The 13,322-nt window shown below is 44.9% G+C and overlaps 1 protein-coding gene across 7 annotated transcripts in view; it reads left to right on the top strand.

Moving 5' to 3' along the window:
- clcn2a (chloride channel, voltage-sensitive 2a) overlaps window positions 1-13,322 on the top strand; it is an 86,447-nt gene that overhangs the window by 46,973 nt on the left and 26,152 nt on the right. For 4 of the 7 annotated variants that reach the window (XM_072668959.1, XM_072668961.1, XM_072668955.1 and 1 more), the window contains exons 3-7: window positions 5,843-5,974; window positions 6,797-6,925; window positions 7,070-7,203; window positions 9,898-9,975; window positions 12,356-12,385. In XM_072668959.1, coding sequence (XP_072525060.1) covers window positions 5,843-5,974; window positions 6,797-6,925; window positions 7,070-7,203; window positions 9,898-9,975; window positions 12,356-12,385 — 503 coding nt within the window. Of the gene's footprint in view, window positions 1-5,842; window positions 5,975-6,796; window positions 6,926-7,069; window positions 7,204-9,897; window positions 9,976-12,355; window positions 12,386-13,322 lie in introns of those variants that run through there. The other 3 variants (XM_072668956.1, XM_072668962.1, XM_072668958.1) reach the window with 3 other exon arrangements.

Here is a 13,322-nt window from a genome sequence, read left to right as displayed (position 1 = left end):
TTTTACTGAGCAAGAATGGCATGTTATCTCTCTCGCTCGTTCTCTCTCTCTCTCTCTCTCTCTCTGCTCTTAAATACACTCTATATATAGTTTAGCTGAGCACCTTTGAAGCATCCGTATCAGGCCACGCTACGGAAGAGGTGCAACAGTAAGACCTTGGTGAGTGAGGGGATCTCAGGCGATACATCTTCAGCTGTTTAAAGCGCCCATGCCTGATTTGAAATGATTGATTTTGTGATGTCACAAAAAGCACAAAAAACGGCGCATTTACATACAAATCAGCCCCTAAACCTACAGTAGTCTCCTCTACCTGAGTCAGACCAGCTGCCACCTACCAGTCTGACCATCAGGCCCCCCACCCACCATCACCCATACCAGACCAGCGGCACACCCTCCTACCACTGCTACCTGTTTAATGACCATGTTAAACCTACATGGACTCTTAACTATCTGCACTATTAATATCACCACTATTAACTATCTACACCATGATTATTATATATTGATTATGATCAGAGCAGTTCAACAGTTTAGATGTTTCGGTGGTGACTTTTATCATTAATATTTAAATAGTTCTGATCAGAGGAGGACGGGTCGGGTCTCCCTTGTGAGTCTTGGTTCCTAGCAAGGTTTCTTCCTCCAGCTCTGAGGGAGGTTCTCCTTGCCACTGTCTCCATTGGGGCTCACTGGGGGTCTTTGATTGATTGTCTTCTTACGTTATTTCTGTTTTTGTCTCTGTCCTTTATTAATTACTCATTATGTAAAGCTGCTTTGTGACGACAACAGTTGTAAAAAGCTACACAAATAAATTTGACTTGATTTGACTTGACTTTTTTTAAGCTCCGCCCATTCATGCAGAAGCTATAAGGAGTATTTGAGCTGCTTTCCCCACCCCGTCACCAAATTTCCAACCAATTCATCTTTTAACTCACTTTCATTTTGATCCTGCTTCTGTTGGAGTAACTGTCTCTCTCTACTGTCCAGAGAAGAAGACTTTCTACTAGATTCTGGAGGAACATTGCTGTGAGGATTTGATTGCATTGATTGCAAGGATGTTGGATGGAGCTCCACCATTATTCCAAAGAGCTTTATACCCCCAGTATGTTGCCAGTAGGTTCTAGAGTCCTAGTCTATTGTGGCAACTTAAAGTTGCTACATGCATTCACTAGAAGGAGTGTCCACAAACATTTGGACATTTAGTGTATTCTCACTTCTGCTTTGCTGCTGAGGTGCTGTTACTCTTTTTCTCAGCCTCCTTTTTATCTCTCCGTCCTCCCCTGCGCATCACGTCTCTTCCCCCGAGTAATTAGCACTTATCCGTGGAGCAGATTCGGCTGGATCGGGCGACAAGTTGTCAAAACCTCTCGCAGATTTTTACACTTAAGTGCTACTACCCTCTCTGCTATAAACTGTCTGCTTTAATGCTAATGGTTTTGGAGCCGTGTGCGAAAGCGCAGCTCCTGGCAGCCGTCCCACGGTGAAGAGCCTGACATTAGTGGTCATGTAGCACGTCTCAACACCTCCTACAAGCTGCTCGAGCCTCACCTCCTCCCGCTGGAGCAGGCTGGGGGATATAAATAGAATGGACGTGTTGCGCATTGCTGCATTATGCATGCGCCCTGCCATGCGCTCATCACTGTCAGTGCCATCCAGGCTGGGCCGCCTTTTCTGCGGGTATCCCTCAGAATAAAATAAACAATTAGGTGTCAAAACACACAGCGCTGCTGAGAGGTGGAGAGAGGCACGGCGGGTCGCCACATCCTCGGGTGGAGGAACTCTGTATGCGCCAGGTGCGGCTTTTAGGGGTTATGAAGACCTGGACTGAACCCAGACTCATGATTAGACAGAGTTTATGTATGCAGAGTTGAGGCATTGTTAGGTTACAGTTACAGTCTGTAGGCCAGAATTACAGTAATGGAGCTCCTTATTGGGTGGAGTTGCAGTGATGGAGTTTTAGTGGACCCCTTTGGGTGGAGTTGCAGTGATGGAGTTTCAGTGGACTCTTTGGGTGGAGTTGCAGTGATGGAGTTTCAGTGGACCCCTTTGGGTGGAGTTGCGGTGATGGAGCTTCAGTTTACTTTTTTGGCTTGAAGTGCAGAGATTATCTTGGGTTGAGTTGCAGTGATGGAGTTTCAGTGGACCCCTTTGGGTGGAGTTGCAGTGATGCAGTTTCAGTGGACTCTTTGGGTTGAGTTGCAGTGATGCAGTTTCAGTGGACTCTTTGGGTTGAGTTGCAGTGATGCAGTTTCAGTGGACTCTTTGGGTGGAGTTGCAGTGATGGAGTTTCAGTGGACCCTTTGGGTTGAGTTGCAGTGATGGAGTTTCAGTGGACCCCTTTGGGTTGAGTTGCAGTGATGGAGTTTTAGTGGACCCCTTTGGGTTGAGTTGCAGTGATGGAGTTTCAGTGGACCCCTTTAGGTGGAGTTGCGGTGATGGAGCTTCAGTTTACTTCTTTGGCTTGAAGTGCAGAGATTATCTTGGGTTGAGTTGCAGTGATGCAGTTTCAGTGGACCCCTTTGGGTGGAGTTGCAATGATGGAGTTTTAGTGGACCCTTTGGGTGGAGTTGAAGTGATGGAGTTTCAGTGGACCCCTTTAGGTGGAGTTGCGGTGATGGAGCTTCAGTTTACTTCTTTGGCTTGAAGTGCAGAGATTATCTTGGGTTGAGTTGCAGTGATGGAGTTTCAGTGGACTCTTTGGGTTGAGTTGCAGTGATGGAGTTTCAGTGGACCCCTTTGGGTGGAGTTGCAGTGATGGAGTTTCAGTGGACTCTTTGGGTTGAGTTGCAGTGATGGAGTTTCAGTGGACCCTTTGGGTTGAGTTGCAGTGATGGAGTTTCAGTGGACCCCTTTGGGTGGAGTTGCAGTGATGGAGTTTCAGTGGACTCTTTGGGTTGAGTTGCAGTGATGGAGTTTCAGTGGACCCTTTGGGTTGAGTTGCAGTGATGCAGTTTCAGTGGACCCCTTTGGGTTGAGTTGCAGTGATGGAGTTTTAGTGGACCCCTTTGGGTTGAGTTGCAGTGATGGAGTTTCAGTGGACCCTTTGGGTTGAGTTGCAGTGATGGAGTTTTAGTGGACCCTTTGGGTTGAGTTGCAGTGATGGAGTTTTAGTGGACCCTTTGGGTGGAGTTGAAGTGATGGAGTTTCAGTGGACCCCTTTAGGTGGAGTTGCGGTGATGGAGCTTCAGTTTACTTCTTTGGCTTGAAGTGCAGAGATTATCTTGGGTTGAGTTGCAGTGATGCAGTTTCAGTGGACCCCTTTGGGTGGAGTTGCAATGATGGAGTTTTAGTGGACCCTTTGGGTGGAGTTGAAGTGATGGAGTTTCAGTGGACCCCTTTAGGTGGAGTTGCGGTGATGGAGCTTCAGTTTACTTCTTTGGCTTGAAGTGCAGAGATTATCTTGGGTTGAGTTGCAGTGATGGAGTTTCAGTGGACTCTTTGGGTTGAGTTGCAGTGATGGAGTTTCAGTGGACCCCTTTGGGTGGAGTTGCAGTGATGGAGTTTCAGTGGACTCTTTGGGTTGAGTTGCAGTGATGGAGTTTCAGTGGACCCTTTGGGTTGAGTTGCAGTGATGGAGTTTCAGTGGACCCCTTTGGGTGGAGTTGCAGTGATGGAGTTTCAGTGGACTCTTTGGGTTGAGTTGCAGTGATGGAGTTTCAGTGGACCCTTTGGGTTGAGTTGCAGTGATGCAGTTTCAGTGGACCCCTTTGGGTGGAGTTGCAGTGATGGAGTTTCAGTGGACACTTTGGGTTGAGTTGCAGTGATGGTGTTTCAGTGGACCCTTTGGGTTGAGTTGCAGTGATGGAGTTTCAGTGGACCCCTTTGGGTGGAGTTGCAGTGATGGAGTTTCAGTGGACTCTTTGGGTTGAGTTGCAGTGATGGAGTTTCAGTGGACCCCTTTGGGTGGAGTTGCAGTGATGGAGTTTCAGTGGACTCTTTGGGTTGAGTTGCAATGATGGACCTCTAGTAGACTCCGTTGGGTTGAGTTGGAGTTTTGGAACTTCATTGAACTCATTTGGGATGAGGTGAGGTAATGAAGTTACCTCAAACACCTGTGATGAAATGGAGTGACGGAGCTTGGAGCCAGACCTTCAGACCCAGGGTTCCGATCTACAGTTTGAAGTTTGAAGGCAGTCTGATGAGTAGACCACAGGGTAAAGTGGCATTCAGCAGGTGTCACAGCTGACAGGAAAGCCAGTTACATCACACACACACACACACACACACACACACACACACACACACACACTCATACTGATACCCCTTCATACACTCTGACCCCTCTCTCTTAGTGCTGTCATTCAGCTGCAGCTTATCTTCACCGACACACACACACACACACACACACACACACACACACACACACACCTCTGCTGCTGTCCTGCTGTCTGTGTAGTCATGTCCTCTCTGAATCTGCCCTTTCATGTTCACTCTCTCGTTCCTCTCTCAGACTGAGAGCCGCTCTGAAGGCCGGTGGTGTGTCTGCCCACTGTTAACTGCTGCTGATCATTGCTCCTCTCTGTGCTGCCCTTCACCAGACCCACCGGCGGAGTGCGGACCCCCCCCCCTCTCCGTCCTCTGAGCTGAATTACGGTTAAACTTACAGTCTGGTGTTCAGTGGAACCTCATTGTGTAAAATGATTCACAGGCTTCAGCAAATCAGTAAGAAAATACAGATCTGTTACAAAGCAATCAAGATGTTTTTACACGTTCTGAAGTATCTAGAACGAGGAACAGAGCTGTAGGTGACTGTAAACTGGCGGAGAAATCTGTGGAACATCAAGAATGATGAATGATGATGAATGAAGATTTTTAATGGCAAAAATGTCCATTATCTCGCATCATATAGTGGTTCTACCTTGCAGCACTGTGTCTGGTGTATAGTCCACGTTCTAAAAGTTCTAAAAGTTCTAAAAAAGAAACACCTCATACTGTAAAGGTGGTGATCAAATCTTAAAACTTGAAGTTAATATTATTGAAATTTAATAAAACTCATAAAAATGTCTTTTTATCAACTGTCAGAAACCTGCCTATCTAGAACCTAAAGAGGGACTAGAGTGATGTCTCTCCTGTTCACAGTATCACTCATGCAGCATCTCTAGAACCTCAAAAAGAATTCAAGTGATGTTTATTCTATTCATACTACCTCATACACTCACAGACTATCTAGAACCTTCAGAAGAGCTGAGTGTTGTTTATTCTGTTCACCCTACCACTCACATTCACAGCCTATCTAGAACCCACAGAAGAGCTAAAGTGACGTTTCTCCTATTCACACTACCACTCACTCTCACAGCCTATCTAGAACCCCCAGAAGAGCTAAAGTGATATTTATTTCATTCACACTATCGCTCACACTCACAGCCTGTCTAGAACCTCCAGGAGAACTAGAGTGTTTATTCTGTTCACATTACCACTCACGTTCACAGCCTATCTAGAGCCTCCAGGAGAACTAGTGTTTATTCTGCTCGCATTGCCACATACATTCACAGCCTATCTAGAACCTCCAGAAGGTCGAGACTGTTCTGAGTATTCCCCTGAAATTAAACAGCATTAAGCATTAATAGAAAAAAGTAATAAACAAACTTCTTTAAGGGTTCTTTAATAGGGAGGATAGTTTGATGTAGAACCATGACAACTCAAAGAGCCCTTTGGAAGCTTTAATGGTTCTTTGGCTGGATGAAGGTTTTTCAGCTTGGTGGGAAACCTTTTTAGATGGTTCTATATAGCACCAATAAGGGTCCACTATAGTTATCAGACCCTTAGAACCTTTTTAGTGAAGTGAGGTGACTTCTTACCCAAGTGTGTGTGTGTGTGTGTGTGTGTGTGTGTGTGTGTTCTGCAGTGTGTACATCCCGCTGTCAGAGGTTCCTGATTTCCCGGGTTGGTGAAGACTGGATCTTCCTGATTCTCCTGGGGCTCCTCATGGCTCTAGTCAGCTGGGTCATGGACTACACCATCGCTTTCTGCCAGCAAGGTGAGGGACAGCAGTGGACGGTGGACATAAGCATTAAGGGAACGCATCTAACGTCCAGATATTAGATATTGTACATAATATATTCCATTTGAGAACCCTTGTTGTTTTGAGAATGTTCTATGACTGAACTCATATCTGGACAAAATTATTGGGACACACCTCTTAGTCACTGAATCCAGGTGTCTGATTCAGTCCCATTCAGTCACAGGTGTATAAAATCCAGCCTCTAGTCCTGCAGTCTGTCTTTCTTCCACACATCAGTGAAAGAACAGGAGGTTCTAAAGAGCTCACTGAACTCCAGCGTGGTTCTGTATGTAATAGGAGACACCGCTGCACCACCAACAACAAGTCAGCTGGTGAAATCTCCTCCCTCCTAGATCTTCCTCCATCAGCTGTGAGTGGTGTTATTATTGAACAGTGGAAGAGTTTAGGAGGAACAGCTCACAGAGAGCAGCTCAGTGTCCACAGAGTGTCTGTCAGACCACGTAAAGATACAGAGCGGGGTCAGGGCCGAGTGCTGAGCTCAGAGCAGAGTGCAGAAAAGCCTCCAACTGACTCAGTAACTGCAGCAGAGCTCCAGACCTGCTGCTGCTGGTAGAGCTGAGAGCAAAGGAGGACCGGGTCCATATTGGTAATGCCTATGGGTTCAGAATGGGATGGAATGTATAGGTGTCCCAATACTTTTGTCCATTTAATGTATATTTACAACCAATATAAAGAAGAACTGCCAGATTCAGGATTGGCGATGTTGTAGGTTTGCCCGCTCCGCCGCTCTGATGCAGAGGTATGATGAGGGGGGTGTGTGTGTGGTTGTATCTGTAGCACAGAAGTGGATGTACGGAGGCCTGGATAGTAACATGCTGCTGCAGTATCTGGCCTGGGTCACTTACCCTGTGGTCCTCATCACCTTCTCTGCAGGGTTCACACAGATCCTCGCTCCGCAGGCAGTGGGTGAGACACACACACACACACACTCTAATATGAAGTTCTACTATCATTAAAATCCAGTACAGGGGTCTCAGATCTCAGCTGATATTTACAGTATTTATTTAATGACTTCTTGGGTCACTGTTCATGCTTCCTGTCCTCCTCCAGGCTCTGGGATTCCCGAGATGAAGACCATTCTCCGAGGCGTGGTGCTGAAGGAGTATCTGACCTTTAAGACGTTTGTGGCCAAAGTAATCGGGCTGACCTGTGCGCTGGGCAGCGGAATGCCTCTGGGAAAAGAGGTGAGAGGCTTTTGCTGCCTGGTCACATTCTTATTAAAGCTTAATATGGGTTAATCCACAGCAGCTTACACTGGGCCTGGCGGGTCAGGCCATCGACTTCCTTTGATATAAAATCATACAGCCGGTGCTGGAGCTTCATGTGACTCGGCCTGTGATAGCCTTCAGGGGATGGAAGTCAAGATTTGCCCTTATGGGGTTCTAAACCGACTCTTATAGCTGGGGAGAGTTATTCACTTTAAGCGCCCCCTCATGGACAGCTGCACACCTGCATTTCTGGACAAGCTGAGAGCTCCAGAAGCTTGATCTGAAGGTGGAGCAGCATGTGGGCTGAGGTGGTAGAGTAACACCACAGGATTTTACACTAATATGACTTTGGGTTCTGCAGCGTTACACAGCAGTTCTGGAGAGAGGTTCTCCTCCTGCAGCTCCACCACCAAACCTCTAACCATAGTGCAGTAGCAGCAGCGCTCCGGCCCGGAGTGGGAATGACATGGGGGCTAGGTGGGTTCCAGGTGGGTATGGACTCTGAGTGGGTTTGTGCATGTGTTGTTACTGGGACCTAGTTGAGCTTCTTAAATAGGCTCCATCATTATAGCCGACCTTAATCTCATATCTGGGTCCCAGTTAGGCCCCATGTGCAGTGTACAATCCAGATGGGGCCCATATTTAACCCCTCCCGGTCCCATTACTGATCGTGGTGGGCATCCATATGTGGGGCCAACATGGAATCCATGGAGTTATTTCTCCAGGTCAGTTTGTCTGTGCCCTTTTTTTGTGGGAAAGTTGTGTCTCATTAACATATAATTTTTAATCACTTTAATAAATCACCATTTTATCAAAATTGCTGGGAAAATATAAAGAACATCCAGATGGATCTCTGCAGTGCTCCAGGAACCCTGTATACTCTTCTATTTCCTGTTCTTGAAGTGTGTCTTTTGTGGGCAAAGTTTCTCAGCTCGCGGCATCAGTCCTGTCTTGCTTTCCATCCAAATAAATTTGCTGGGCCAGCAGGGGACGTGCTTCTCCAGGATCCAACGCCTCGGGCTGATTCCATCTGAATGAGCAGGTCTTGCTTCTGCCTCAAACCCTGACTGATATAAACATCTCGTCTCCTGTACAGCTTTTTGATGTACAGCTTTCTAAAGTACAGCTTTTTAAAGTACAGCTTTCTAGTGTACAGCTTTCTAGTGTACAGCTTTCTAATGTACAGCTTTCTGATGTACAGCTTTCTAGTGTACAGCTTTCTGATGTACAGCTTTCTAGTGTACAGCTTTCTGATGTACAGCTTTCTGATGTACAGCTTTCTGAAATTCAGCTTTCTAATGTACAGCTTTCTAATGTACAGCTTTTTGATGTACAGCTTTCTAAAGTACAGCTTTCTAATGTACAGCTTTTTGATGTACAGCTTTCTAAAGTACAGCTTTCTAAAGTACAGCTTTCTAATGTACAGCTTTCTAATGTACAGCTTTTTGATGTACAGCTTTCTAAAGTACAGCTTTCTAATGTACAGCTTTTTGATGAACAGCTTTTTAAAGTACAGCTTTCTAGTGTACAGCTTTCTAGTGTACAGCTTTTTGATGTACAGCTTTCTAAAGTACAGCTTTCTAAAGTACAGCTTTCTAATGTACAGCTTTTTGATGTACAGCTTTCTAAAGTACAGCTTTCTAATGTACAGCTTTTTGATGTACAGCTTTTTAAAGTACAGCTTTCTAGTGTACAGCTTTTTAAAGTACAGCTTTCTAATGTGCAGCTTTCTAAAGTACAGCTTTCTAATGTACAGCTTTTTGATGTACAGCTTTCTAAAGTACAGCTTTCTAATGTACAGCTTTTTAAAGTACAGCTTTCTAGTGTACAGCTTTCTAAAGTACAGCTTTCTAATGTACAGCTTTTTGATGTACAGCTTTCTAAAGTACAGCTTTCTAATGTACAGCTTTTTAAAGTACAGCTTTCTAATGTGCAGCTTTCTAATGTACAGCTTTCTGAAGTACAGCTTTCTAGTGTACATCTTTCTGAAGTACAGCTTTCTAGTGTACAGCTTTCTAGTGTACAGCTTTCTTGGTGCATCTGCTTGGCCTCATCTCAAGGTAGTGTAGCACATTACCCAGTGGAGTGATGAGGATCCCTTCCAGAAACATCAGATGGCGACATCTTTGTAAACTGTATGCAGCGTTGTGGTCCAGCACAACCACTCGAGATGCCTCTGCAGAAGCACACATAAGAATACCCTGTATGTCCAAATGTTTATGGACGCCCCTTCTATTGAATGCATTCAGTTAGTTTATGTTGCATCCATTGCTGACACAGGTCTAGTCCCTGTAGAGAAGTACTGCCAATAGAATAGGACTCTCTGGAGCAGATAAACATCATGCTGCCTAATGCCATGCGTGGGCTAGAGGGGTATAAATAAAGCCCCCCAGTATTATTGAGCTGTGGAGCAGTGGAAGAACTGTGTTCTCTGGAATGATGGTGAAAGTGAAGTTGATCAATCATCATCCAACATTCTGACCTCACTAATGCAATCAAGGCCTCACAGCAATGCTCCTCCAGAATCTAGTAGAATCTAGTCTTTTGCCCTGGCATGGACTGACTCGTATGCTGTGAGTCATTTAGGCTTATAGACTCTCATTCCTTATTAGCCATGTTAGCATTTGAGACTGGGTTCAAAAGCCTCAGCTCTTCTGTCTCTCCTCTCAGGGTCCGTTTGTCCATGTGGCCAGTCTGTGCGCTGCTCTCCTGAGTAAATTCATGGCTCTTTTTGGAGGAATCTACATGGTAAGAGATATTTTCATATGATTTAGTCTGGTCTGTTTGTGCTGTTTGTGTAATCTTCCACACTCCAGTCTTGACTCACCAAATCTCAGTCATATCAAATCCTGTTCGGGCTGGTTTACTGAACCTGCTGGCTAGAACTGCAGGTAGTAGACCGCAGGGAGTTCATGTAAAGTAGAGCCCGACCAATATGAAAAAATATAGCCAATATCATTTCATTTAGTCTGAAATTCTTTGCTTAACTCAGAATGAGAGCTGAGCTGATTCAGAGTCGAGTTCGGTGAGAAACTGAGCTTCACTGTAGAGAAACTGACCCACTCTGATCTCTCTACAGTGGAGGTGAATGGAAGCAGGCGTCTGTCGCCATGACTACAACACAAATACAGCCCATAATTTATCTCCTATCCAAACCCACCAGTGCAGCTACACGAGTCTTCTGAGTTTTATATGGAATGATGATGATGATGATGATGATGATGATGGTAAAATAGTGAATAGAGAATCTGAACTAATGCAGTTCTCTTTAGGGACTACTTTCTGTAGCTGCACTACACCCTGCAGCATGTATCCCTCCACCATTTTAATGATCTGGTTCTAAAAGCAGGTTCTAGAGCCGAACTCTTCTCAGAACTCAGAACCATTAGGTGAAGAACTTTCTGTGAGGAGCTTTTATTAGAGCTTCAGACGTCTGCTTCCCTTCACCTCCACTGTAGAACTCCAGCTCTGACTGGAGGAGCTTATCTAGAACCTCCACTGTAGAACTCCAGCTCTGACTGGGGAACAGTTTTGTAAACGAGAGTGCATGTGAAGGTTCTAAGAAGAACCCTTAAACTGGTTTAGAACATTACATTACATTTGACTTCTTTGAAAACGTTCTTTGTGACACTAAGTGCAGTCTTTGGTTGATGCCATAGAAAAAGAACCACAGGTTTCCTAAAGAAGAACAAGAACCAAACTTTGAAGTTTCAGAGGTTCTATACCTGTTTAAAGGTTCTTCGATCAACCTTCAGATAATGTGGACTTCTGTGTTTTTCACACTCTGGCTTACAGGTCCTTACAGGACTCTCTCAGGCCTCTGTGTAGCACAGAAAATAAGATTTATGAGGCCGTTGTGTGATTCCTGTCTTTTGGTCTCTGGCTGTGGTCCAGCCCCCACCCCCAGCCCCCCGCTGTCTCAGCCCTGTGTAAAGTGATCAATAGTGTTGTTTGTACAGAACGAGTTTGACAGAAGACTTGGGGCCGTAAACGGTTTCAGACCATTTCACTGCAAAGCCACGACTGACCGGTTCTCCTGCACAGAATCGTTAGCATACACCCTATATGTCCAAATATTTATGGACACCCCTTCTAATGAATGCATTCAGCTACTTTACGCTGCAGCCATTGCTGACACAGACAGATGTGTAAATGCACACACACATACAGCTTGTCTAGTCCCTGTATACGAGAAGTACTGCCAATAGAATAGGACTCAACATGAACCTATTGGCACCATGCTGCCTAATGTCAGGCATGGGCTAGTAGAGGGGTATGAAGACCCCCAGCATTGAGGAGCTGTGGAGCAGTGGAAGAGCTGTGGAATCTAATATATGTGGGGTGGGTGGGATGAGTTGGGGAGTTGAGGATGATGAGGTGGGGTGGTGATCATGTTCCTGATCAACATCCTGACCTCACTAACGCTGTTGATTCGCTGAATGCAATCAAATCGTCACAGCAATGCTCCTCCAAAATCTAGTAGAAGGTCTTCTTCCCTGGACAGTAGAGATTTAAAGTTTCTCCAACAAAACAACAGCAGGATAAGAGCAGGTGTCCCAACACTTGTGTCCATATAGTGTTGTTTACTTGCGACTTGCAGTTGTTGGCCGACTTCTAAAGGGCTGCTAATTATCCGTCTGACACTCGTCTAGACCTGTGTACCTGTGGGTGTTACCTTTGATCACGAGGAGAGAGAACGCTTCAGTTAGCCTGTCGTTATAATTGAACGGACTCCGTAGCTGAATCCTCAGGGCACAAACCAGCTAGGTGATCGGGTTCGGGTTATTTTGGGCCGGAAACACTTTCTGTATGACGTGGATGGAAATGGAATGAAAATTAGACGACGAAGCCGGCATTAATTCATTTTACAGGTGATTTAAAATGTCGCATCAGTTGATAATTGGCTGCGAAAAGCCTAACCAATTATCCCCTCTGAGTGAAACGGCAGCGCAGTTATCAGAGCAGAGCTAAAATAAGGCCTCTGCCCACTGGGAGTGTGTGAATGGCGAGTGTGTTTTAAAAGCAGGTGTTTTATTAGCGCAGCAGCTGCACATATTTTAAAGGGTAAGTGATGACGGGCCGTAATGTTCAGGTACTCACTTGTATCCATGTCTATTTTCACTTACCGCTGAAGGAAGAGCCGTTTGAGGGAAACAAGGTAAGAGGGCGAGCAGGTATGACTGTGCAGATGTGTCCACGTCACCAAACAGCTATTTTTTAATCCTTCTGTTTACCTTCAACGATTCGCCGACCTAGACTCTTATTTTCCTGTCTGCCCCCATTTGTGATTTTCCTTTTTTTTTTTTTTTTTTAAAGGGCCCACATCATAAAAACACATGGCATTCTCATTCATGTATAGTCTATAAACAACAACCTACAAAGCATACATCCAGTATCCAGTCCACATGTATGCAAATCACGCTGATTATTCTTTAAATCGTTTGTTTTTGTGATGTCACAAATGCTCATAAATTTACATATGCAGGTTAATGTACGGTATATAAACATAAACCAGAAGCTAAGCATTCGACACGGGCAGCCTGACTTGATGATGTCACAAGACTAAGCTGCCCATTTTGAAGTGTAGGTGTTAACGTGTTGACTTTATGACATCACAAACACAAAACAGGGGAAACCTGGTTTCATGACATCACAAACACAAAAAAGGGGAAACCTGTTTTTATGACATCACTAACAAAAAAAGGGCAACCTGGCTTTATGACATCACAAACACAAAAAAGGAAGACTTTGTGACGTCACAGAACTAAGCTGCCCAATTTCAAATGTAGGTGTAAACGTCTTGGCTTTGGGACATCACAAACACCAAAAAAAGGAGAAACCTGGCTTTGTGATGTCACAAAAACATAAATGTAACATGGGCAGCTTGACTTTGTGATGTCATAACACTAAGCTGCCTACTTTGAAATGTAGGTGTAAATATGTTGGCTTTGTGACATCACAAACACAAAAAGTAAAAAATGGAAAGACTGGCTTTGTGACATCACAAAAACGGAACATTTCAGAATGGGCAGAACTTTTATGATGTCATAAAAACCAGCACAATTACGTACAATATATTCACCTGTATCGCCGTT

Source organism: Salminus brasiliensis, chromosome 23 (genome assembly GCF_030463535.1).
Source record: "Salminus brasiliensis chromosome 23, fSalBra1.hap2, whole genome shotgun sequence".
NCBI classification, from domain to species: Eukaryota; Metazoa; Chordata; class Actinopteri; order Characiformes; family Bryconidae; genus Salminus; species Salminus brasiliensis.
Note: the sequence above shows the minus strand (reverse complement) of the source record. Positions and strands in the feature narration are given on the sequence as shown.